Below are 26,710 nucleotides of genomic sequence, written 5' to 3'. Positions count from 1 at the left end.
AAAATTAGCTGGGCGTGGTGGCAGGCGACTATAATTCCAACTATTCGGGAAGCTGAGGCAGGAGAATCACTTGAACCCGGGAGGCAGGGGTTGCAGTGAGCTGAGATCATGCCATTGTACTCCAGCCTAGGCGACAAGAGTAAAACTCTATCTCAAAAAAAAAAAAAAATTACTTTTCTTCCAGAACTTCGTTTTCTCTCCTATACCTGTTCCTCCTCCCAGAATTTTCTCCATCTTAACGATGGCACCACCATCCACCCAGGTGCTCAAGCAAACAATCTAGGGGATCTTGATTCCTCTCCCCTTCATCCAATCCAGTAATACTAAGTCCTATTGATCCCACTTCCAAACTGACATCCAGATCCTTTCCATCTTCACTACCACCCTATTACCATCATCATCTCATGCCAATACTTGAAATGTGGCTGGTACACATAATTTACACTCAAATAATAAGATTTTGGAAATTTTTGGTTGAATATAAATATTAATTTCACCTATTTCTTTTTACTTTTAAAAACATGGCCAGTAGAAAACTTAAAATTAACAGGTAGCTTACATTATATTTCTGTTGAAAAGCACTGTTTTAAACTATAACATTTGGGTAATAAAAGTGCAAAGAAGGCCAGGCACAGTGGCTCATGCCTGTAATCCCAGCACTTTGGGAGGCCAAGGTGGGCAGATCACGAGGTCAAGAGATCAAGACCATCCTGATGATGAAACCCCAACGTGATGAAACCCCGTCTCTACTAAAAATACAAAAGTTAGCTGGGCGTGGTGGCACGCGCCTGTACTCCCAGATACTCAGGAGGCTGCGGCAGGAGAATCGCTTGAACCCGGGAGGCAGAGGTTGCAGGGAGCCGAGATTGCGCCACTGCACTCCAGCCTGGTGACAGAGTGAGACTGTCAAAAAAAAAAAAAATGCAAATAAAACTAAGGTTGTATTTATCATAAAAGTTAGGATAATGTACTCTTAAAGAAACAGAGCGGCAAGTGGAGGAGGAAGGAAGAGATTATGTTTGAAAGGGAATCCATGGAGGGATTCTGGGATAGTGGCTGTGAAAGTGATGTCTCCTATCATAGGTGATAGTTAACAAGCTGGTATTACCTTATAATAGTTCATTAAGTTATACATTTATTTTGTACATTTATTATTAGAATAAAAATTCAAATAAATTTTTAAAATTATTTTGAAAATAGGATTTGGATCTTTAGACTTAGGATCTGAAAATGAGACTCATTAGTATGTGTCCTGGGGGCTTGTGGTCCTGTACACATGAAGCAATCTTAGGGCAGGTAACAAGCAAATTAAAAGCCCAAAAGGACTCTTCTGGAGTCTAGGAACTCTGGGAGCTCATCCTCCTAAGCACCATTACAGAGCAGCAGTACAGTCTAGCTGTGAAGGGCACAAATTCTGGAGCCAAACCACTTAGATTCAAATTCTGACTCCACTATGCAGACTTGAGCAAGTTACTTAAACTTTCTGTGCCTTTGTTTTCTAATGTGTAAAATGGGCTATCCCATGGGGCTGTTGTAAGCACTGAATTACTTAATACAAATAACTACTTTAAGGCAGAGAAAAATTAAGTACTTCATTTACATGTTTGCTAGTTTTATTGTTATTTCTACACCAAAGAGACCTAAATCTTCGGATTTAAATACGATCATGTGAAGTAATCCCATACACTACTATAGAGGAAGCAGAGGGTCAAATAGCTTTCCTAACACATTCTAAGCTTATTTATCTGAAAAGTCAAAAATTCCAGGAAACATTACTCCCTCATATTACAATACAGCCAGCAATTCCCAAAGGTATGTTACCCTCCAAGCAGCTTTGGTCTTCCTTTCTAATTATGGCTCCCATTTCCTCTCTGACTCCCCACTCTTTTAACAGCTGCTAATGTAAAAGAGAAATCATGGTCTGGTTAAGAAAGAAACATAAGAACACTGAGGTGAGCATGTTACACTTTAACCAGGCCAGAATCAGCACTAATTCTGCAAAAAGAATCCTAACAAGAAAACTAAAACTCCCCAAAGAAATTCTGAAAATTTAGAGGAAAGGAGCATATCTGTGTCCGTTAAATACTAAGAGTTAGTTTACCTGTTCATCTGAAGCTAGATTAGTGAAGAGTGGAACAATTTCACTTTTCACACTGTCTAATTCCAAAGCTTTTGCAAATTCACCCAATTTGGAAGCAGCAGCACGTCGTACCATTGGTGTGTCATCTGAGCACAAGGAACGGAATTGCCTGCAACATAAAACAATGAAGGTATTTCCCATCAAATAACACTGACTAAACCTGCCCCCATACACATAGACAGACTATTAGAGGTTTTATCTTACAATAATCAGTGACTAGGCTTCTAGTCATAGAAGTAACAAAAATAAAACATATTCAACTGAATAATAAAAAATGACATCACAGGCCAGACATGGTCCCTCACACCTGTAATCAAAGCACTTTGGGAGGCCCGGGTAGGAGGATTGCTTGAGGCCAGGAATTGAAAGCAGACTGGGCAACATAGCAAGACCCTATCTATACCCAAAAAATATTTTTTTTTGTTGGGGGGAGCTCAAGTGAACCTCCCACCTCAGCCTTCTGAGTAGCAGGAATACAGGCGGGTCCCACCATGCCCAGCTAATTTCTTTTTTCTTTTTAGTCGAGACAAGGTCTCACTATGTTGCTCAAGGTAGCCTTGCACTCCTGAGCTCAGGCAATCCTCCCACCTCAGCCTCTCAAAGTGCTGGGATTACAAGCATGAGCCACTGCACCCAGCCAGAAAAAATTTTTAAAAATTAGCCAGGTGCAGTGGTGTATGTCGGCAGTCCTAGCTACTTGGAGGCTGAGGCTGGAGGATCACTTAAGCACAAGAGTTCAAGGTTGCAGTGAGCTATGATTGTGCCACCGCACTCCAGCGTGTGCAACAGAGCAAGACCTTATCTCTTAAAAAAAAAAGGAAGATATCATAAAACCTACTATCCTAGTATCAGCCACTCATTGGTAACAATGTACTATGTAAACTATCAGCTACAAGTCCCCAGTAATCCCAAATAACTCATAGCTTACTGTCTGATTTCTGCTTTAACAAAGCAAAAAAACACCAGAGCTTACTGTCTGATTTCTGCTTTAACAGCATTTGATGCCCTGGGATAGCAAACGCTGAACAAACCACATGCAGACGTGCGAGAGGTGAACCAATCCCCACTTGCTAGGCGTTTCACCAGAGGTACAAAATAAGCTTCCAGAGCAACAGGAGTATGCTCCTGGGAGATCTGTCTCAGGGACTCCACAGCCTTGTCACGAACAACAGTCTCTTCCACAGTTGCCAGATTTTCCAAAGGAGGCTGAATGGATTAAAAAGGAAAACCAGAGAAGAACACTTATTGAATCAGATTAGAAACCGATAATCACCTTTTAAAGTGACTGAAGGGAGGTGGTACACGTAACCAGAATGTTAGCTGCATCATACCAAATGGTTACTTTCAGCTCACACAGTGATAACATATGGTGCGGCCAACCTGAAGACACGACTTCTGTAGAAAAGCCAAGATCTCATGTCCCAGATGGCAATTCCCAGATGGTGTCTACAAATGACACAGTGTAAGAGACTTGACACAATATTAATATTACTGTGAGCTGAATCACTAGGTTTAAAAGATACACAGCCAAATTCAGACAGGATCCTGTGTATTTCCTCAAGAGTAAGTACAAAAATATGACCAACATTAGGCACCACAAATACAGGATAACAGCTTGTCAGGTCACTGAGTCCACAGCCTTTTCAGTATCATTCTACCACTCCCAGAGGTGCAAGCAACGCTTATCCACCATCTCCATTCCATCCTTTTATCCAACCTACAAAATGCTGAGTACAAAATTGCTTTTTTCAGAACACATTCAGCAACTTTCCATTAGCCATAGGGCAGGAAGGAGTTTCTGACAGAACAATCAAGTGAAAACTACAGAGACTGGCCGGGCAAGGTAGCTCACGCTTGTAATCCCAGGCCTCGGGAGGCCGAGGTGGGCAGATCACTGAGGTCAGGAGTTCGAGACCAGCCTGGCCAACATGGTGCAACCCTGTCTCTACCAAAAAATACAAAAATTTGCCAGACATGGTGGCACATGCCTGTAATCCCAGCTACTCAGGAGGCTGAGGCATGAGAATCGCTTGAACCCAGGAGGCGGAGGTTGTAGTGAGCTGAGATTGTGCCACTGCACTTGAGCCTGGGTGACAGAGTGAGACTCTGGTCTCAAAAAAAAAAAAGAAAAGTACAGAGATGATAGGACACCTTGCTTACAGCTTTCGAAACAGAAGAGGCCAAACAGGGTGGATGATCCGGATTAGGAGCAGTAACTGAATATGGCATGGCCTAGTAAAAAGTGTAAACACGCTGGCTCTCTGAACCTCTGCCTTACTGAGTTTGCATGTAGTCCAGGTAGATTCTACAGATGCCATGAGCTACAGATTTTAAAGCATAAAACCCACATATAGAACTAACCAAGAATGAAACAGAAGCATAATGAGTTAAAGAAAAGAAGTGTGTCTAATAATATACTTTAAAAATTGTTTGATACACACAGGTAGAGAGTATTCAGCTTTCCTAGAAGGTATTTCAGAAACCCATTAAAAAGATACTGTTTCTCACTTGCCAAGGCATTTCTTGATCTGTCCCCTGTCTACTGTAACCCCCTCTCCTGCAGTACCACTGGATAATAGCTATCATTACCACAGGATGAGGCCATGCTCCTGAGAATTGCTTATGAGTGGTCTCTTGATTTGAACTCTGCCTGGCCCTTGATGACCACTCTGCCTACCCAACCTCAACACTTCACATTCCAGCAGTTCTTTTTTTTCCTTAAGAGACAGGGTCTTGCTCTGTTGCCCAGGCTAAAGTCCAGTGGCACAATCATGGTTCAGTGCAGCCTCAGACTCCTCGTCCTTCTGCCTCAGCCTCCCGAGTAGCTAGGACTACAGACACATGCCACCATGCCCAGCTATTTTTTTTTTTTTTTTTTTTTTTTTGAGACGGAGTCTCGCTCTGTCGCCCAAGCTGGAGTGCAGTGGCCGGATCTCAGCTCACTGCAAGCTCCGCCTCCCAGGTTCACACCATTCTCCTGCCTCAGCCTCCCGAGTAGCTGGGACTACAGGCGCCTGCCACCTCGCCCGGCTAGTTTTTTGTACTTTTTAGTAGAGACAGGGTTTCACCGTGTTAGCCAGGATGGTCTCCATCTCCTGACCTTGTGATTTTTTTTTTAAGAGTTGGGGTCTCACAATGTTGCCCAGGCTGGTCTTGAACTCCTGGCCTCAAGCAATCCTCCTGCTGCTTTGGCCTCCCAAGGCAAGGATTACAGGTGTGAGCCACCACACCCAGCCACACTCCAGTTTTGAACCCAGTCTGTTTCATGCTTCCAAGCCTCTGAAATTCATTTTCTCAATACATGATTATTGTTGCATCTAACATTGCACACAGAAGAAACAAAGCAGACAAGCTTCCTCACTCTAGTGGCATTTAAATTCTAATGGAGTGAGACAACAATCAATCAAGAAAACAAGTAAATGGTGATGAATACTCTACAGAAAAAAGGAGTAGGATGATGTGGTAAGGGATGACTGGGAGGCTATTTCAAGTTGAGTGGTTAGGGAAAACCTCCCTGAGGAGATGCATTGAAGTAGATCCATGAATGACAAGGAGCCAGGCACAGAAAGCTTGAAAGAGCTTTTCATTAGAGGGAAGACCTAGGGCAAAGGCCTTAAGGGAATAATGAGCTAGGTTAGTTCAAAGAACAGAAAGTTGACCAATGTGAATGTAAGAGATTATCAAGGCCTTTTGCGCTCTGTCCCTGCCTACTGTGACCTCTTCTCATGCAGTACCACTGGGCATATGATAATCCTACAGAGGCAGGTCATAAAAAGCCTTATAAGCTAAGGTACAGAATTTGGATGTTCTAAGAGCTATGGCAGAGAGTGAGCCATCTGCTGGGTGACGTGAACTGTAAGGGTCGGGTGAGAGACAAGAGTGGAAAGCATCGTTAGGAAGCTACTACAGCAATCTAGAGGAAAGATGATGGTCTGGACTAGGCTGGTAATACGAGGGATGGAAGAAAGTGGACTGATTTGAAATATACGCAGACTCTATAGGAATTACTAATGGATTAGATGTGGGGAACAAGGGAAAGAGAATTCAAGAATATATTCTAGGTTTTGGCTTGTCCAACTGGGAAGATAGTGATACCATTTACTGAAGTGGAACAACTAAATGAGAAGTGTATTTGGGGGATAAAGCTAAGTTTTGTTTCAGGTATGTTAAGTTTGAAATACCTGTTTGACATTCAAGTAGAAAAAAGCATAGGCCTGTATACATAGAAATATATGTATCTATATCTATATATTCATACTTGTCTATTAATCAATCTACCTCAGGAGTTCCATGGAAAAACCAGAACTAGAGATAGAAATCACCAGAATCAGTATTACTAGCCAGTATTGAAAGCCCTGATGCATACATCCCTACCTTGTCCATCTGTTGAATTCCTGGTCATCCTTTAAAACCTAGTTCAGACATCATCTCCCAAGGTCTTCCCTGATCACCCTGAGTGAACCCCTTTCTCCCCTCTATTACGTGGGTAGGGTATTTTGTAGGTACTTACATCTTTCCATTTAAGACTGCACAGTAATTATTTGCTGACACATAAAGGCAAGGAACCTCATTCAATTCACTTTGGCGGTCATTTTCCTTTTTTTTAGGAGATGGGGATCTCACTATGTTGCCCAGGGTGGATTCAAACTCCTGGGCTCAAGTGATCCTCCCATCTCAGCCTCCTAAGTAGCTGGTACTACAGGCTTGTGCCACCAAGCCCCCTCCTCACATTGGTCTTCTTCAACATTAACATTGTAAATTACGATGTTTCTGGTAAAGTAGACTCTCAATAAATGTCAATTAAATTGAACCAAATTCATCAAACTCAGAAAGTCAGAAGCAAAAGTTACACTGACAAAGACAAAATGCTGCCAGGTGAGAATTAAGGTTTCCAACATCATGGGGGGAACCATAAAAACAATCAAATCCTTTTTTTACCTCCATCTAAACTAATAAGTCTACAGATGCAGAAAAGAAGGACGAAGTTCTCTTATTCACAGAAAAAAAAGAAGGGGTTGAGTCCAAAGTGCCTATAGTATTTCTTCTCTCAATGACTAACATGACTATCTGCCCATAAAAAGATCTGCATAAAAAATGCTGCAGTGTGTCTATCACCAAACTGTGTATCATTTATACTGCAAAAGTTCTAGGAGGGTAGGCAGCTTATAAATACTCACCAGCAGACAGTGGGCAAAGTCAGGACCTCCCACTAGGCCAGTGAAATTTCCCAGCTGCTCAGCAAGAGCTAATAGTACCTCATCTTCATCATAAATTGTATCTGGAAGTGACAACAGGGACTCATCAACATGGATAGCTCTCACATAGCTGGACACTGACACAAAACTAGGAACAGATTCACTATGCGACCGGTAAGGTGGCCCAGTCAAGATCCTAACAGCATTTTCTTCCTTCTCCTCAATCAACCATCTTCCTGGATCTGTTTTGTACAACGAATTAGAAACTCATACTCCCATATCAATTATTTTCCCAACAGCTAAATGGTTGATGTTTGAATATATCTAACCACAACTAGTAATATCCTCTGTTCTGTTTCTTTTGCACAGAAAGCACCTGGCTCATTTTAATGTGGGTAACAAACTCTAAAAAAGTCAGTGTTGAAAGTCCCTGGAAAATGGAATGTCCCTGCCTTTCTTTAAACAAAGCTTCACATACCTGTAAGGAATGGCAACAATTCACTTCGCGTCCTTTCTACTCCAAGTGCTAGGGCAATTGTTGATAACTTCTTAATACTGTTGAGTCGGAGCTTCAGAAAAGAAAGTAGAAAGAAGAACAATGTAAAGAAACGGTTGAATTTAGATCAAAAGACAAAAGGTACTAACAGGTGAAATAATGACACAGCGGTAAGAATGAAGATAGCCTTTCACTTAGATTTTACTGTTAAGGAACCTCATAGGACGGAGGAGTGTAACTCGGCCTCACTAGCCGGCGGAAGATTTCCTAGGAGAAACACTCAGAAGGGCCCGGAAGAGAAATGAATGAAAGGCAATACAACACCCAGGAAGTAAGATAACCTTAAAAAGAGAGCACTTTGGCAGTGGTGAAGCAGGTGAAATGGTTGAATACAACGCCTGTGGTTTCAAAGAAAAGTTCCCGCAGAGCTGATACAACGACTTGTCCAGGTTAATCGGCCTTCCCACCCCCTCTTTCAACCCAAGAAGACGAGCCAGTTCCAAGCCCAGATGAAGGGATTCCGAGGCACTTCAAAGGGCTTCTGGGCATCCTGCGCCCCTCAGCCGCTCCAGCCCCGTCTCGGCCCGGCACCGCGCTTCTCCAGCTCCCTCGCCTACGAGGCGCAGCCACCTCACGGCCCGGATAGGGCGCCCAGGCGGGAAGCGGGTTCCCCGACAACCGCCCTGGAAAGGCAAGGCTCCAGGCGGACCCCTTAGGGGGTCCGAAGCAGGGGTACTAGAGAGGTCCCCGGGAGGGTCGAGGCGTGTCACCACAGCCCCTGGCAGAGCTTTCCCTGCCTCCCCTTTAAGTTTCTGCTACGAGTCCGGCTTATTCAGTACCCCGGCCACCCCCACCGCGGCGCAGGCCTTCCCCCTTCTCTACCACGCGACCACCCGGTCTTGCCTCGGCTCCCCCGGCTCAGTCCAGTACCTGCACGTCTTCATTGCGGAGCTCGTCGATTAAAACCGCGATTGGGTATAGCGAATCATCTCCATCTCCCCCCGCTGCTCCTGGGCCGGTCCCGAGCCCCGATGCGCCCGCCATGTTCTTTCTCCTCCTGCTGCTGGTCACCGCCTCCCGCCCCGCGCCCAGGCCCCGCCCCGCGCCCAGGCCCCGCCCCGCGCCCAGGCCCCGCCCCGCGCCCAGGCCCCGCCCCGCGCCCAGGCCCCGCCCCGCGCCCAGGCCCCGCCCCGCGCCCAGGCCCCGCCCCGCGCCCAGGCAGCAGGGAAGAAGGCCGCCACGCGGGTTTAGCAGAGTTTGGGGAGCTGAGTTTCTGTCCCGATGATTAAGACTCCCTTCCGACCCCCACTGCAGGAGCTGTAGGTCTGAACTCAAGAAGACGGGTGGGCTGAGAAAGCGAATGGAACCCCTGCGTCCTTTCCCCAGCCGAAAGAAACAGGGACAGGGATTCATCCGGCTCGTTGTAGTCTGAAGGGGTCAGGGACCTACCTGAGTGATCCGCGCTGTGCCCTCTTTAAGACTCCGGCGGGCCAAAGAGAGTGCCTGAGGCCAGGAGGAAAAAGGCTTTAGCACCTCCCCTGACTTCATCCTGGCCCTGAGCCACTGGATCTCCAGCCCTAATTTCTCCGCTCAGCCTCAAGCTTCCACAGAACCCCTCCACCTCTTCCCTCGCCCTATTCTCCAGAATGGTATCTGGCTCCTGCTCCGTAAGACAAATAACGCGGGCGGTGAGAGAAAATGAACAGTGCTGTCCAAACTCCCCAGTCAATATTTTTTCCACGCAAGCTGTTAAAAACATGCTGCTCTCTTGTTTTTGTGTTTCTTTTCAGTTTGGTACTGGAATGGTGCCTTCTGTTGTATTTTCTTCCTCCCATTTTTTTAGCTCTTTAGCATGCTAGAAGTAAAACAATGAAGCAAAACTACGACAAGCTTTAATCCCCTGAGCAAGAAAATCCAAACTGGCCTCCCTAGACCTCCAAGAGTCCTCAGAGGCAGCAAGGGGAAGACGTGGAGGTCTGGGAGCTCGTTCTTACAAACCTGAATGGAAAGTTTTCACTTACCCTTGTCAGGGTAGCACAGAATAATTAGAATGTTTTGTTTGTTTTAGACTGGAATTTAAGCAGCTTGGAGTGATAACTACATATGGTGATCACAAGCTCCGAAATGGTAATTCTATGTGCCTGATTAATGAAACTATTAATGCAATGTAGGAGACAGACTTTTTTAAAACATGGGGTTCTGAGGCCGAGGCGGGTGGATCACTTGAGGCCAGGAGTTCGAGACCAGCCTGGCTAACTTGGTGAAACCCCATCTCTACTAAAAATACAAAATTAGCTGGGCTGGTGACGGGCACCTGTAGTCCCAGCTACTCAGGAGGCTGACATGAGAATCTCTTGAGCCCCAGAGGCAGAGGTTGCAGTGAGCCAGGATCGCACCACTGTACTCCAATCTCGGCGGCAGAGTGAGACCCTGTGTCAAAAATAAATAAATAAATAAATAGGGTTCTTGGAAGTAAGCACAATAGAGCCTGTGAATGAATGAACTGAATGAATGAATGAGGTGCTTGGAAGTAAGCACAATAGATAGAGCCTTTGATAGTAATGAAAGTTTGGGAACCAGCAGACCCGAACAGTTTTTCTCAAATTATGTTTGTGGATGTATTCTCTAGGGTTTTAATTTTATTTTCATTTTCATATTTTTTAGATTTGCATAAGCATATTCTGAATTATTTGGGTGACCACCTTACAACTCAGTATTGCCACACAATTTCAGCACCTACATTTACATGTGTGTTTTAGTGCTGCTTTTATTGTCCTGGGATAATGAGAAAAGCACAGAGGTGGTTTTAAAATAAGAATGATACTTTCATGCACAAAATGAAAGCCAAATGACATCATGAGATTGCACTATTTGGTAGTTGTAACAGAGAAAAATGGTGAGAAAATTAAGATATCACAAGTCATTTGGTGGCATAGGCATGTTGAACACAAAAGAAGCTGAGCTATAGCAGGCGACAATACGAGGGATGATAGTTTTAGCAAAATACATCATTTGTCATGTTAAATTACTGTAATATTTTTAATTGAATAGTATTCATTTTGTGGTTTCATTTGTATTTAATTTGTAAATTTGTTGTGGTTTTTGTAGCTGTATAAGAACTAGAAATAAAAGCACATTATTTCCTACTTTATATTTGTAAATTTAAATAACCACAGCATAATAAAAACAATTTAGCTAAACGTGGTAATGCATGCCGGTACTCCCAGTTACTTGGGAAGCTGAGGTGGGAGGATCACTTGAGCCCAGGGGTTCATGACCATCCTGGACAACATAGCAAGACCCCCATCTCTAAAATAATAATAATAATAACAATAATGATTTAACTGAGAGTTTTCAGGATTTTAAAAAATTATTGTTGTGTGTGTGTTTTTAAGAAACAGCATCTTGCTCTGTTTCCCAGGCTGGAGTGCAGTGGCACAATCATAGCTTACTGTAACCTTAAACTCCTGGACTCAAACAATCCTCCAGCCTCAGCCTCCTGAGTAGCTAGGAGTATAGGCATGTGCCACCACATCCAGCTTCGTGTGTGTGTGTGTCTGTATGGAGACAGAGTCTCACCATATTGCCCAGGCTAAAAATGGATTCATATATTTAATACTACCTAACTTTGAGAGACAGAGAGCTAAGAGATTTTTTAAGTTAGTAATTTACCAGTTAGAAGATCAGAGGGGATTCCTGTAGGCATTGAGAGGAGAAATCTGTTCCCTTATACTTTATGTAAAAAGTTCACCTGGGGCAGTGGTGCACAAGATGGATCACTTGAGCTTAGGGGTTCAAGACCAGCCATGGACAACATAGCAAAACCCCATCTCTACCAAAAAAAAAAAAAAAATTAGCAGGATGTGGTGGTGTGCACCTATAGTCCCAGCTACACAGGAGGCTGAGGTGGGAGGATCACTTGAGCACAGGAGGTTAAGGCTGCAGTGAGCTGATGTCACACCACTGCGCTCCACCCTGGGTAAGAAAGCAAGACCCTGTCTCAAAAAAAAGAAAAAAAAAGTCTTGGCCAGGTGCAGTGGCTCACACCTGTAATCCCAGCACTTTGGGAGGCCGAGATAGGAGGATTGCTTAAGTCCAGGAGTTCAAGACCAGTCCTAGCAACATAATGAGATACCCATTCCTACAAATAAAACACAAAAATTAGCTGGGCTTGTAGTGCATGCCTAGTTTCAGCTACTCAGGAGGCTGAGGTGGGAGGATCACTTGAGCCTGGGAGGTCGAGGCTGCAGTGAGCTGTGACTGCCACTGCACTCCAGCCTGAGTGACAGAGTGAGACCCTGTCTCAAAAAAAAAAAAAAAAAAAGTCTTCAGAAATAATAAAGGAAGCATGCACAGAGAGAAGCAGATTAAGTCAGTTCCACAATACTTTTTTCGATATTAACTCAAGCTTAAGAGAGCCTTGATATACTAACAAAAACTGGCACCTTGATGCTAAATTACTTTGTTTAAAATACAAATATGCTTTGCTCACCCAAGTACAATGAACTGGAGATTCAGGGAATAACTATGATTAAATATAAAATCACAAGCTGAGAAAATAGGCCTCGGAAAATTGCCTGTTTTGAGAGTCATCAATTTTGGACTTGAGTTCCCGTCTGTCTCTGACTCATTATGACCTACCTCCCAGTGCCTCAATCCCACCTTCCACCCCCTTACACCCCATAAAATGGAACTAACCACCTCTTGTTCCTGCTTGAGTTGCTGTGATGCTATGAGAATGAAACAGGTAATAAACATGGAGATGCTAATAAATCCTTCAATGAAGGTGATTAAAACAGACTGCAGCAGAAAAAAGGTTAGTTTAAAACCTGGGCCAAATTCTAAGGTTGACCATCTGAATCACCTAAGATGCCTGTTAAAAATGCAGATTTCTGGCCTCCAACCCAGACTTACTGAATTAGAGTCCTTAAGAATGGGGCCAGGCTGGGCACGGTGGCTCACGCCTGTAATCCCAGCACTTTGGGAGGCCAAAACGGGTGGATCACCTGAGGCCAGGTGTTTGAGACCAGCTTGGCCAACATGGTGAAACCCCGTCTCTACCAAAAATGCAAAAATTAGCCGAGTGTAGTGGTAGGCACCTGTAATCCCAGCTACTTGGGAGGCTGAGGCAGGAGAATTGCTTGAACCTGGGAGGCGGAGGTTGCAGTGAGCCGAGATAGCGCTACTGCACTCCAGCCAGGGCGACAGAGCAAGACTCAGTCTCAAAAAAAAAAAAAAAAGAATGGGGCCAGATGGTTTACAGTGTCCACTGGGTGATTCTAGTGTGCATTGATACTTGAAAACCATTGATTTTAAAAGTTCATCTGGAAAAATAATTTCCATGTCTATAAACAAGCATCTGCTCAGATAGAATCTGAAAGTCTTTGGAGGCCACCTGTGTCCAGAAGAAATCAAATGACTTATCAATAAGCAATTCTGAATCTATAGGCTGTGGGTTTTGCCAGATTCAAAAGATGGTCCCACAGCCTGAGCAACATAGCAAGACCCTGTCTCTACCAGAAAAGAAAGAAAGATAGGAAGGAAGGAAGGAAGGAAGGAAGGAAGGAAGGAAGGGAGGGAGGGAGGGAGGGAGGGAGGGAGGGAGGGAGGGAGGGAGGGAGGGAGGGAGGAGGAAGAAAGAAAGAAAGAAAGAAAAGAAAGAAAGAAAGAAAGAAAGAGAGAGAAAAGAAAGAAAGAAAAAGAGAAAGAAAGGGAGAGAAAGAGAGAAAGAGAGAAAGAAAAAGAAAATAAATAGCAGAGTGTGCTGGCACACCTATAGTCCCAGCTGCTTAGGAGGCTGAGGTGGGAGGATCACTTGAGCCCAGGAGTTCGAGGCTACAGTGAGCTATGATCACATCTGTACACTCCAGCCTGGCAACAGAGCCAGACCCTGTCTCTAAAAAATAAATAAATAAAATAAAAAAGGTAGGCCCTCTTTTGCTGGACTTCTGGAATTTAGCCAAGCACTACCAATACAGTACTGTGGCACTGAGGTATTTCCGGGTATTTCCGTATACTCTCTCTATTCCTCCCTCAGGTCTCCTCTCCACTTCCCACACACAACCCACAAGAAACTAATAACCAGGGAATGCCAGAGGCAACAGCTAAGATTAGGCTGAGGATTTAAGGCAGCTCTTAGGTAACAAGGTGACATCTTCAGTACAAAAGCACTGAGTTCTGACACCCACATGCAGTTCACTCATCCAGTGTGAATCAAAGGAAGACTGAGTTAGATTTGCCCGGTTCCTATAAGACAAAGCATCAAGAATATAGGAAGTACAGACAGATGGGATCAATGGTCATCAACTATTATTCATGTTAACAGCTCTCAAAGTCACATCAGAAAAGCATCAGTCATCAGCTGGGCATGTGGCTCACCCCTGTAATCCCAGCACTGTGGGAGGCCAAGGTGGGCGGATCACCTGAGGTCAGGAGTTTGAGGCCAGCCTGGCCAACATGGTGAAAACCAACCATCTCTACTAAAAATGAAAAAATTAGCCGGGTGTGGTGGCACATGCCTGTAATCCCAGCTACTCAGGAGGCTGAGACAGGAGAATCGCTTGAACCCAAGAGGCAGAGGTTGTGGTGAGCCAAGATAGCGCCACTGGGAAAAAGAAAAGCATCAGTAATGAGGATCGAAGTGACATCACTGTCATCTTCTCTAGCCCCTTACCTCATGTTTATTAAGCTTGCATGTCCCTCACAACCAAAGAGCTTTACAAATAGGTTCTCATTCAAAGGCTGATCTGCTCCACAGTCACCCCACTGTGCAAGAAGGCCAAGTGCAGAAGACCTCTAAGTGTCTCAGGGCAGATTCAGAGGGTTGTCCCCCCAAAAAAGGGACATCAAGGGAGTGGTGGATGACAGGGGTGGATGACAGACCTGAGGCACACAGAGGCATTTTCCAACTATCTTCATTTGGCAAGATAACCCTGGTAAACTGATTCTGAGGGCTGTACTTAATTCACTGCAAAGTAGTGGTTATCACCATAGCATTAAAGATGTTTTAAATTTGTATTTATGTAAAGTATGTCACCATTCTGTGCAACTCAAATATTTTCCCCTCAATTGCAGCTCAGTATTTTAGTCTTCTTTTTCTTCTGTGTTTTCTTCATGGCAAATTTTTAATCCCATTCTTATGGGTGGGAATACCCCGACAAAGAGAAAAGAACTTTACCTGAAGTCCCAATAAATCTGAAGCAGGTGCAGAACTCATAATCAGGGATTATTGCTACTCCCTCCTCCATCTCCTACCTCTGTTCCACAGCTCATCACCATATACAACAAACGTATTGGATTTCCAAGGAAAACTTTGCTTGAATTCTTGGGAAGAGCAAATCAAAGAAACAGGACAGCCAGGCGAGGTGTGAGGTGGCTCATGCCTGTAATCCCAGCACTTTGGGAAGTCCAGGTGGGCAGATCTCTGGAGCTCAGGAGTTTGAGACCAGCCTAGGCAACATGGTAAAACCTCATCTCTACAAAAAATACAAAAATTAGCTGGGCACAGTGGTGCCTGACTGTAGTACCAGCTATTTGGGAGGGTGAGGTGGGAGAATCGCTTGAGCCTGGGAGGCAGAGGCTGCAGTTAGCCATGATCGCACCACTGCACTCCAGCCTGGGCAATAGAGCAAGAAAAAAAGAAAGAAAGAGGACACTCAGTTACCTTTCACAATAGTACGTACAATGGTTAGGAGAGTATACTCTGGAGTCAGGAAGATATAGATTGAAATCCCACCTCTACCAATTACTAGCTGTGTGACTTTGGGCAAATAACTTAACCTCTCTGAATCTTGGTTTCTACATTTACACAGTGGAGCTGTTGAGCTTACCTCATGTGGTTGTTAAAAAGATTAAATAATTCATATAAAGTGCATAGGTAGTACCTGGCAAGAGAAAGCACTTAGATACTATCCTTTAACAGTTTTTATCTACTGAGGAAGTGGGAACAAATAGGAAAATATTCCAATCAATTGAACTTTGGCAACAGAAAGGACCCACATGAAAGAATGAAAGGGGTACATGATTTACAGAGTAGAATACCTGTTCTAGAAGATTTTTTTTCATCAGTAAAATAGAGCTTTTACCTCTCAGACTTGTGAGGAGTGACAGCCATGATGAAAGGTGCTTTGTTAGTGGAAAGCACCATGCAGATGTTAGAAGTTGTGTTATTTATTATCAAGGGCTCACTGAATCTGATGCCCATGCCAAACGTAAGAGAGTACATCTGGTGACCTATGTTCAAGGCGTACAGGCCCCAGTTCTCTAAGAACAGCAGTCAGAGTTAGTATCTCCTTTAGCCACAAGGGTATATATATATATACATACATATATATATACATACATATATACATACATATATATATACATACATACATATATATACACATACATATATATACATATATATACATACATATATACATATATATACATACATACATATATATACATACATATATATATACATACATACATATATATATACATACATATATATACATACATATATATATATATATATATTTTTTTTTTTTTTCCCCAGAGACTGAGTCTTGCTTTGTCACCCAGGCTGTAGTGCAATGGGGCGATCTCAGCTCACTGCAACTTCCACCTCTTGGGTTCAAGTGATTCTCCTGCCTCAGCCTCCCGAGTAGCTGGGATTACAGGCATGTACCACCATGCCTGGCTAATTTTCGTATTTTTAGTAGTGATGGGGTTTCACCATTTTCGCCAGGCTGCTCTCGAACTCCTGAACTCAGGTGATCCACCCGCCTCAGCCTCCCACAGTGCTGGGATTATGGGCGTCACAAGGGTAGATTTAAGCTATGGAAAACCTGAAGAACAAGGCTTTCTCAAAAGCCTTAGGCCTTTGAGTACTCTCAAAGGGCTCTAATGTTCTCAGGCCAGAACCCCCATTATCTTGCCAGAGGCTGTATACCACTCGGAAAAAAATATTTTGTTACAGTGATAAGTGAAAAAGCATAGCTGCTAAATGGCTAATATGAAAATCATCTTTGTTGGGTTTTGTTTTTGTTTTTGTTTTTTTGAGACAGCGTCTCATTCTGTTACAGTCTGGAGTGTAGTAGCATGATCACAGCTTACCACAGCCTCGATCTCCTGGACTTAAGTGATCCTCCCACCTCAGCCTCCCAAGTAGCTGGGATGACAGGTGTACGCCACCATACCTGGCTAATTTTTGTATTTTTTGTAGAGACAGGGTTTGGCCATGTTGCGCAGGCTGGTCTTGAAGTCCTGGGCTTGTCAAGCAATCAGCCCATCTCGGCCTCCCAAAGTGCTGGGATTACAGGCATGAGCCACCATACCCAGCCATATCTTATTTAAAAACAAACAAACAAAAAAATAGCAAGGAGGCCGGGTGCAGGTAGCTCATGCCTGTAATCTCAGCACTTTGGGAGGCCGAGGTGGGCAGATCACCCGAGGTCGGGAGTTCGAGACCAGCCTGACCAACATGGAGAAACCCCGTCTCAACTAAAAATACAAAATTATCTGGGTGTGGTGGCGCATGCCTGTAATCTCAGCTACTTGGGAGGCTGAGGCAGGAGAATCGCTTGAACCTGGGAGGTGGAGGTTGCGGTGAGCTGAGATCGCACCATTGCACTCCAGCCTGGGCAACAAGAGTGAAACTCCGTCTCAAAAAAAAAAAAAAAGGCCGGGCGCGGTGGCTCAAGCCTGTAATCCCAGCACTTTGGGAGGCCGAGACGGGCGGATCATGAGGTCAGGAGATCGAGACCATCCTGGCTAATACGGTGAAACCCCGTCTCTACTAAAAAATACAAAAAACTAGCCGGGCGACGAGGCGGGCGCCTGTAGTCCCAGCTACTCGGGAGGCTGAGACAGGAGAATGGCGTGAACCCGGGAGGCGGAGCTTGCAGTGAGCTGAGAGCCGGCCACTGCACTCCAGCCTGGGCGGCAGAGCAAGACTCCGTCTCAAAAAAAAAAAAAAAAAAAAAAAAAAAAAAAAAAAAAAAGAAGGTGCAAGGGCCAGAATAGTGTACATTTTATCAATAGTATCTTACCATTTGTGTAAAATAGAATGCACACACCTGTGCTTGTATATGTACAAAAAACTCTAGAAGGACACACATGATGAATAACATTGTTTGTTTACAGCAAGGTAACAGGGTGCCTGGGGAACAAAGGTGGAAGGGAAAATTTTCAATGTGCAGCATCTCCATTTGTACTTTGTCTAAACTCCAGATTTTACTCAAATTTCACCCATTTTTCCACTAATGTCCTAATAACTATTGCAGGACTCACTTCAGAATACCACATTGCATTTAGGCTTTTTGAATTTTGAACCATGAAGGTTATTACCTATTGAAATAAGCAAACCTTTTAGCTCTTGGTTTACCATGCTACAGACTGTACCCTCTGCCTGGCCCTGGCTATCTTTCCTGTGGCATCCACAGATGTGTATGATAAGTAACTCCTGCCCTGCTATTCCCTGTCTAGCTCTGCTATATCCACAGGGTAGAGTCCAGATTTCTTTCTTCTCTCTCATTTTTTTTAAAAGAAAAAAAAAAAAAGACAGGGTCTCACCGTGTTGCTCAGGCTGGTCTCGAACTCCTGGACTTAGGCAGTCCTCTCCACTTAGCCTCCCAAAGTGCTGGGATTACAGGCGTGAGCCACCATGCCCAGCCACTTATCACTATGTCTTGTACTAGACCCAGCCAACATAAGTAATAGCTTTCAGCAGCTGGGCACACTGCCCCCAGGATCCAACTAGACAGAGGTTTGATTTAGTGACAGCAGGGCCAACTTAAAATATTCCTGTTCCCCTGAAAGCTTTTGCCCTTGGTCTCCCCTGAAGATGGTATTCTTTCCCATTTCCTTTTCTGAGCTGCTCAGCAGAACTGGTAGGAGAAAAGTCACAGGAGTAAGAAAGGACCAGTGCCAAGATCCCCTGGACACAAAAGTCACATTTCGGCAGAAATCCAGCTGGGACTGTAATCAGAAACCGGAATTTCCACTAACTTCTAGGACTTCAGGAAATCAACTCCCTCTCTGATTTAGCTATGTGGTTAAAATTAGCTGGAGGCCCCCAGTGTTCTAGAAAAGCCCCTACAAACACTGCATGTACCAGCTGCACACTGTTCTACTAGAACACTGTCCAGGCTGTGGTTACTGGAAGTGGACTAAGAAGGTGATAAAAAACTGAAACAAGTGCCTATAGCCCCAGCTACTGAGGAGGCTGAGGCAGGAGGATCATTTAAGCCCAGGAGTTTGAGGCCAGCCTGGGCAACATAGTGAGACCCCATCTCTAAATAAATAAATAATTTATTTTTTATAAAGTGAAACAACTTTGACTACATCCTGTTCTCATCTCTGCCTATTGACTCCTTCTAGGTTCCCCCAACATATCATCGAAAAAAGACTGTAGGCTTCAAAGAGGTTATGAAATAGGGACTATAAAGTCATGGTTAAAAGAGAGACTCAGGCGTCAGACTGCTTGGGTTTGAATTGCTGGTCTACCACTTTCTACCTAGGTGATCTCGGGTGAGACACTTAATAATATCTCCAAGCAGCAGTTTCCCCATCTATAAAAGGAGGTTAATAATAGTTATTGACTTCATAAGGTTGTTGTGACGACTATGTGAGAAAAAAGCAACTTAAAGCATTCCTGACATAAGTGGGGCGTGGTGGCACACGCCTGCATTTCCCAGTCACCCAGGAGCCTAGGTGGGAGGATCACTTGGCCCAGAAGTTTGAGGCTGCAGTGAGCTATGAGTGTCCCACTGCACTGCAGCCTGGGTGCTGCACACCCGGCCTGGGTGGAGTGCAGTGGCACACTCATAGCTCACTGCAAAATAAATCAATAAATAACAAAATAAAAATAAAAATATTGACATACAGTAAATGCTTAATATGTCTTAGCTATTATTCATGATTCCTCCACAGACCAAATCTGATAATCTACAAGGTGTATTAAAAAAAAAACAAAAACCAAGGCCGGACACAGTGGCTCACACCTGTAATCCCAGCACTTTGGGAGGCTGTGGCGGGAGGATCACCAGAGGTCAGGAGTTCGAGACCAGCCTGGCCAACATGGTGAAACACCATCTCTACTAAAAATACAAAAGTTAGCCAGGTGTGGTGGCGTGCCCGTAATCCCAGCTACTCAGGAGGCTGAGGCAGGAGAATTACTTGAACCAGGAGGTGGAGGTTGCAGTGAGACGAGATCATGCCACCGCACTCCAGCCTGGGCAACAGAGCGAGACTGCATCTCAAAAAACAAAAACAAAACAAAACAAAAACCAAACCAACAAACAAAATACCCTCCTAAACCCTAATATAACCCAGTATAATCCTATATATTTCTAAGATTGAGCTCAAAGGAGGGTATCAGGCATTACACTCATGAAGAATAGAATCCCCTTCTATATCTAGCAGAGCTGACCTTGTTCGTTCCTCAAGACCCAAATCTGCTCTAGGTGGTTAACCCTACACTTTTAAAATGCAAATTCTACTTCCTTCTGCAAATGTGTGCTTTTCAACCCATAGCCTAGGCATGGGGAGCAAAGGTATTCTAAGGACTTTTACTTTACAGGGCTCAGGCCCTGCTAAATGCTGCTACCTTCCCTTGAGTTACTGTGCCATGGATAACGAATTAGCATTTGAAGGAGAGAAACTTGGACTTTGATAAATCTTTCGAGTTGCTTTTGGCACTATCAGTAAGTTACCAGAGGTAAAGTTAGGACTGTGTATGTGATGTGGTTTGCTCATATTTGGAACCCTGAAAATGGGCAAATGGCTGGTAATTGCCCCTAAGAGTAGCTGCTTTCTCCTCTCAACTAAACACATTTTATGTTACCTATGAACACCATCAAAGTCATGCCAAACAGAACTGAAATCAGCTGAGAATTGACTTGAGAATCCTCGACCAATCGAAGAGTCACTGTTGTGATGGACAATTCACCCCTTGGTTAGTTAAGGACATAATTTTCTCTAGGAAATTTTTGCAATTATAGCAATACGAGAGTGCAATGCAGAAATACAGATTCTAAATAAATGCAATAAAGATATTTCAACTTACACTGGAATTTCAAAAACCGACATGAACTTAATTGCTGGAGGGAAAGGAGCGCTCAGATTTTAGTGAGAATAGGATGCCCTCTGCTGGACATTAGGGAAGCCTTATAACAGCATGGCAGATAAGGTTGCCTTAAGCTGTCAGAGACAGTGATACTTGGGAGTAAAACAAAAACAAAACAAGAAAATGTGGCAATAAATTTACACTTTGGTGCTGTTTTCTAGAATATTTCCAGTAATCACGGACTATGAGAACACAAATATTAAAAAAAAGATGCAAGGAAAGGGGTGAGTTTTAAAGAATTCATGACATTCTTTTATACATGTAGCACTGAAAAAACAGCCTTCTTTTCTGCATACCTCCACAAATATTTCACTGGCAAGGAAAAAATGGGAGCACATTATAGGAAATACCAGGAAGGCTCAGAGATATAGTAACAGGGAGACAAGAAAGAGGTGAGACCAACTCCTGAATGGTACATGGTGTCTTGTTGTTGGTTGAGTGAACACATTTCAGGTCATTTCTCTCAAAATGAGATCAACCTTTGCTCTCATGTCTCAGGGCAGCGGCAGCTGCTCAAGCGAAGCTCTCTCTGCAAAGACCAGAAGCAGACTAACAAAGGTAAACTAGGGTCTTTACAGTGCTTCTGTCAAATAAACAGAGCTAATTATACTTTAAAGCCAAACAAAGCAGGCTCCTCCAGTGCGTTGAGTAGAAGGGCTTAATACTCACACGCATTTTTTTTTTCCTTTCCCATTGTTCTACTCAAGGCAGCCATAAGTCCTTACCTGAGCAGGCCAAGTAGTGTCAAGCAATAAGGTTGAATTTGAAGACCAGGCAGTCTTCCTGAAGGGCAGGTCAGCCTGCTTGAGCCCTCTTCTACCACTTGATCAATCATTCAATCCAATGATGCTGAATAGGTCTGCAATTGCCAAAATTATAGTCATTCATTCTTTTTCCGGATGAGTTGTCATTCAGTGTACTGAGGTGAGAGGATCAATGGGAAAAGAACTACAGTTAATTATTAACATCCATTAGCGTACTTCAGTATCATATTAGTTAATTGTTTCCCAGAAAGCAGGGTCCAGAGGGAATGGGAGGGAGGGCAGGTAAGGTTTGATGGGCTGGAGTAGACAGAGAAATGGTCTGTGGTGGGGAAGAGGCCTAGATGAAGGCCTGGGTAACTAGGAGTCACAATTAGAAAAGGACACCATTCTGCCTGCTTAATTACCTTTGATTTTTTGGCATGATTATTGCTCTGTCAGACTTTACCCAGAGCAGTGGTGTTCAACTCTAGCTACCGATTAGCTAAATCACCTGGAGAGTTAAAAAACAAACATAACGATGCCTGGGCCCACCCTCGACCACATACTCAGAATTCCTGGGTGGTCAACCAGATACTGGCAATTCTCTTTTCTTTTCTTTTTTTTGAGACAGACTTTCGTTCTTGTTGCCCAGGTTGGAGTGCAATGATGCTACCTTGGTTCACCGCAACCTGCGCCTCCCAGGTTCAAGAGATTCTCCTGCCTCAGCCTCTCGAGTAGCTGAGATTACAGGCATGCGCCACCATGCCCAACTAATTTTGTATCTTTAGTAGAGACTGGGTTTCTCCATGTTGGTCAGGCTGGTCTTGAACTCCCGACCTCAGGTGATCCGCCTGCCACGGCCTCCCAAAGTGCTGAGATTACAGGCGTGAGCCACCGTGCCCTGCCAATAGTGGCAAATTTTTAAGTGATCCCAGGTTCCGTCTCGTGTAGCTCCATTGGAGAACTGCTACTTTACAGATCAGTTTCTTCAACAGTGGATACTAGGCTGTTGAAGCAGCTAATCAATCAACCAAAAACGTACGCCCTTCTCATTTGGCAACTTGCAATTCCCAAGTTAAAATCATCAGTCAAAGGCCAAGGGCACCACTTGCCATATACAGTTTGTGCAAGAGTAAAGGTCAAGAGAGCTCTTGTAAGGCAAGTATGTCTGAAATCCATGGCTGAAGATCTGCAAAACACCCTTGTCAAAGGAATTTTGTCATAAATCACCCAATCTTTTGGCTATTGGGACCACCAAGAAGTTGCCTCATTTATATACTTTTCTTTCTTTTAATTATATATGTATATTTTTAAAATATAGAGGTGGGGTAGGGTCAAACTTTATTGCCTAGGCTGATTTCAAACTCCTGGCCTCAAACGATCCTCCCACCTCAGCCTCCCAAAGTGCTGGGATTACAGGTGTGAGCCCCCTCATCCAGCCAACTTAAATACTTTCATCTCTAGGCATCTCAAGCCCAGAAACCAGAGGCAAAACCAAAAACAAACAAAAAGCCCTACCACCTAAAGTATTTTATGAGAATTCACTGAAAAAAAGGAAAAAAAAGCTCATACTCAAGTAAAATGTTATTTAAACCCAATCGTTAATTTTAACAGACTATTTATTCTACCAGCCTGCAACTGGAAATCCCGTCGTTCCTTGTCACTATAATTCCATAATCTCACATCTCTAATCTAAATTTCCCACATTATATTTCTCACGTGTTGGTTATCATTTGTTTAAATGTCAGGGCTATGCTGAATCTAAAGCTGAAGAGAGCCAAAACAGTTTCAGTTTTAAAATATCCCTTGCTACTTAATATTATTCAATCTAATATATTTCTACGGTCATCTTGCAGTCAGACTTCCTTTTCCTAGCAGGACATGTTGCTGGTAGGGTCTCGAGCACCTCCTCACACCTGGAGGAGAGGCTTTCTGACCCAAATTTGTTCAGAAGGTCTCCTGGGCTAGGTCCGACCCTCTAGAAGCAAGTCACAATAGGAATAGTCAATAAAGGTACCCTCTCTCTCTCTCTCATTTTAGAAGCTACCCTTCTAAAATGCTTTTGTGAAGAAGCCCTTGTATTTCAGGAGAATTGGCGAAATATACACATGCATATCTTCCAAATTGCCTTTTTGAGTACTATAGGCAGAATTTATGAATTGACTTTTTTTTTTTTTTTTTTTTTGAGACAGAGTCTTGCTCTGTCACCCAGGTTGGAGTGCAATGGCATGATGATCTTGGCTCACTGCAAACTCCACCTCATGGGTTCAAGCGATTCTCCTGTCTCAGCCTCCCGAGTAGCTGGGAGATGGTGGGTGCAGGCACCCACCATCATGTCTGGCTAATTTTTGTATTTTTGTAAAGATGGGGGTTTCACCATGTAGGCCAGGCTGGTCTTGAACTCTTGACCTCAAGTGATCCCACCCACCTCAGCCTCCCGAAGTGTTGGAATTACAAGCATGAGCCACCATGTCCGGCCAACTTGCCATATTTTCTATGGTCTAATCCATGCCAAGTTGAGAGCAACAGTTTGTACATTAGTCCCAGGTCTCTTTTTGTTTTTCTTTCTTCATCGTCAATAAACATGTACAGTACCAAAATGTTCAGGGAACCATGCTGAGCACCGGAAATATATAGCAGTGTGATGTGGTCTTTGCCCCTCATATGCCAACAATGTCCTTACGAGACAGGGTTGCGTGGTTTATACGTTAAGGTTCTATGCCATTAGTAAGGACACTGGGTAATCAAGAAGGCTCAGAAAAGAATGTAATCAAAGAGTCTGAAGTATAGAAAGCCTTCTTAAAAAAAGGAGACTCAGCCCTAAAAGTAAGAGTAACAAATAAACAGGCAGAAAGATGACATTCTAGACAAGGGAAAAGAAATTAAGGTTGTGGACTTCTTCCTGGAGTTATACTAATAAAAGCATCGTTTCTTCAAACAATTTGGGAGAAATAAATCAAATCAAGTTAAGGGCATCTGGGGTCCTATGGGAAGAAGAATGATAACCAATGGCACAACACCAGATGGCTGCTAGAAGTTATAGGGTATAAAGTCCATGGCATAGCAAAGACATTAGGAATTAATTTACAAAAAAATATTTATTCCAGCTGGGTGCAGTGGTGTATGCCTGTAGTCCTAGCTACTCAAGAGGTTGAGGCAGGAGGACTGTTTGTTGTTCAAGGCCAGCCTGGACAATATAACACATGCCATTTCTAAAATATAAAAAAAGAAAAAATTTTTAAAAATTATTCCTTCTAACAACCCCAGCAAATGGGGAAATTACCTAAGTGTTAGATATAATTGGATCAAGATTTCTAAGAAAATTAGACTCTCACAGTCCAGTGATTCTCATTCCAAAAACTTAAGATGGATCCAGGAACTTCATCTCTTTTAGGTACAATGTTCATATATTGAGTAATTCTTTTTAATTTTTATTCATTTATTATTATTATTTTTTGAGACGGAGTCTCGCTCTTGTTGCTCAGGCTGGAATGGAATGGTGCAGTCTTGGCTCACTGCAACCTCCACCTTCCAGGTTCAAGTGATTCTCCTGCCTCAGCCTCCCAAGTAGCTGGGATTACAGGCATGCGCCACTACGCCCGGCTATTTTGTATTTTTAGTAGAGACATGGTTTCACCACGTTGGTCAGGCTGATCTTGAACTCCTGACCTCAAATGATCCACCTGCCTCGGCCTCCCAAAGTGCTGTGATTACAGGCGTGAGCCACCGCGCCCGGCCCACATATTGAATAATTCCTACTGTGCGTGGTTTTAACATAGGTAAAATAAAACTAATCTTCACTGGGTTTCCCGAAATCGTCTTCTAAAGTTTTTAGAATAAACATTCTGGGATATTTGGCCTGTAGAAGGCAGGTCTCCATACTGAGGAATAGGGCTGGAGTCAGGGATAAAGGAGTTGAGCTCCTTCAATTTCCAATTTCCAAGAAAGATTTAAAAGCAAAAGAGAAAATGTCACATTAAGAAAGAGAAAATCAAACTGCTACAATTTATTTAACTTTTTAACAGGAAATATAAGTATGTAATGTAAACACTGACATGTGAAATAAAGTACAAGGATCAGGAAGACAAGCGAATTGGACAATACTCTTGCTTTAACACTTTACTGCTTCCTGATTTCATCTGCAGCATGAATCACATAGTTATACAGACTGGCAAAAGTAAAGGCAACATTCAGATTTACAGATACACCAGAAAGCCTCTGAAATCCAACAATGCCGTATGGAAGTCTGATCTTTCTGCTGCTGCTGCAAAAAAAATTAAAGCTGGGCACATGTCCATTTATCCATTTACCCAAGGCATTTAATGTAGGAGCATAAGAATGCACTGATTAACACATGAGCTTTAATATGCTTGTGGAGGCCAAGATTAAATTGTGCCTCTTCTCCCTCTTCAGATAAAATAAAATTAACCAAATTAAAAGCAGAGCTGCCTGATACTGGCCAGAAGACTACATAATCACAGTGAATTCTTATTTCAATAAATCCCAGGAAATGCAAAACACAATAAATGATTGCCGTTGGAGTTTTGCCCAAATGGTCACCCTAGACCTCATGCTGCAGAATCATATCGGGTTTTCAAGGTTCTTTCCTAGAACTCCAAAGTTGGAAAAATGACCCAGATAAATGGTTGGGATAAAGTCCCATCATGATTTAAAACAAAGGGCCTATTTCCAAACTTGAATTCGGTAATAAAGAGTATGGGCTGCAATTTTCTGTGATTATCTCAAAAGATTAAAATAACCTGTCTTCTTTCTTATCAGACAACACCTACCAGGTAGGAGGTAAATTTTGGTAATAGATGCCTACCGTGCAGACTGGTTCAGTAATGGTACTCAGCATCACAAGATTTGGGGATTCAGATAAGGCTGCTTTAGAGCTAGAAATCAGAGAACCATGCATTTGCCAAGTATACCTACTTCCTCAGTCACCCCATGATCAAAGGCTATTAAAAGTCATCTGGGCCGGGCGCGGTGGCTCACGCCTGCAATCCTAGCACTTCAGGA

The 26,710-nt window shown here is 43.4% G+C and overlaps 2 protein-coding genes across 4 annotated transcripts in view; both read right to left on the bottom strand.

The window, feature by feature from the left end:
* The window catches only part of PPP2R1B (protein phosphatase 2 scaffold subunit Abeta), a 41,211-nt gene extending 32,276 nt beyond the window's left edge, over positions 1–8,935 (bottom strand). For 2 of the 3 annotated variants that reach the window (XM_010382328.2, XM_010382326.2), the window contains exons 1-5: positions 8,762–8,935; positions 7,814–7,904; positions 7,318–7,418; positions 3,114–3,346; positions 2,102–2,249 (exon numbers count right to left, since the gene is read on the bottom strand). In XM_010382328.2, the coding sequence (XP_010380630.2) occupies positions 2,102–2,249; positions 3,114–3,346; positions 7,318–7,418; positions 7,814–7,904; positions 8,762–8,875 (687 nt within the window). In that variant the 5' untranslated portion in view covers positions 8,876–8,935. The remainder of the gene's footprint in view (positions 1–2,101; positions 2,250–3,113; positions 3,347–7,317; positions 7,419–7,813; positions 7,905–8,761) is intronic. The other variant, XM_010382329.2, reaches the window with a different exon arrangement.
* Positions 8,936–9,032: 97 nt separating this feature from the next.
* The window catches only part of ALG9 (ALG9 alpha-1,2-mannosyltransferase), a 114,693-nt gene continuing 97,015 nt past the window's right edge, over positions 9,033–26,710 (bottom strand). Inside the window, exons 16-17 of the mRNA XM_030918470.1 lie at positions 21,671–21,804; positions 9,033–9,334 (exon numbers count right to left, since the gene is read on the bottom strand). Coding sequence (XP_030774330.1) covers positions 21,773–21,804 — 32 coding nt within the window. The 3' untranslated portion in view covers positions 9,033–9,334; positions 21,671–21,772. The remainder of the gene's footprint in view (positions 9,335–21,670; positions 21,805–26,710) is intronic.

Source organism: Rhinopithecus roxellana, chromosome 15 (genome assembly GCF_007565055.1).
Source record: "Rhinopithecus roxellana isolate Shanxi Qingling chromosome 15, ASM756505v1, whole genome shotgun sequence".
Classification (NCBI taxonomy): domain Eukaryota; kingdom Metazoa; phylum Chordata; class Mammalia; order Primates; family Cercopithecidae; genus Rhinopithecus; species Rhinopithecus roxellana.
Note: the sequence above shows the minus strand (reverse complement) of the source record. Positions and strands in the feature narration are given on the sequence as shown.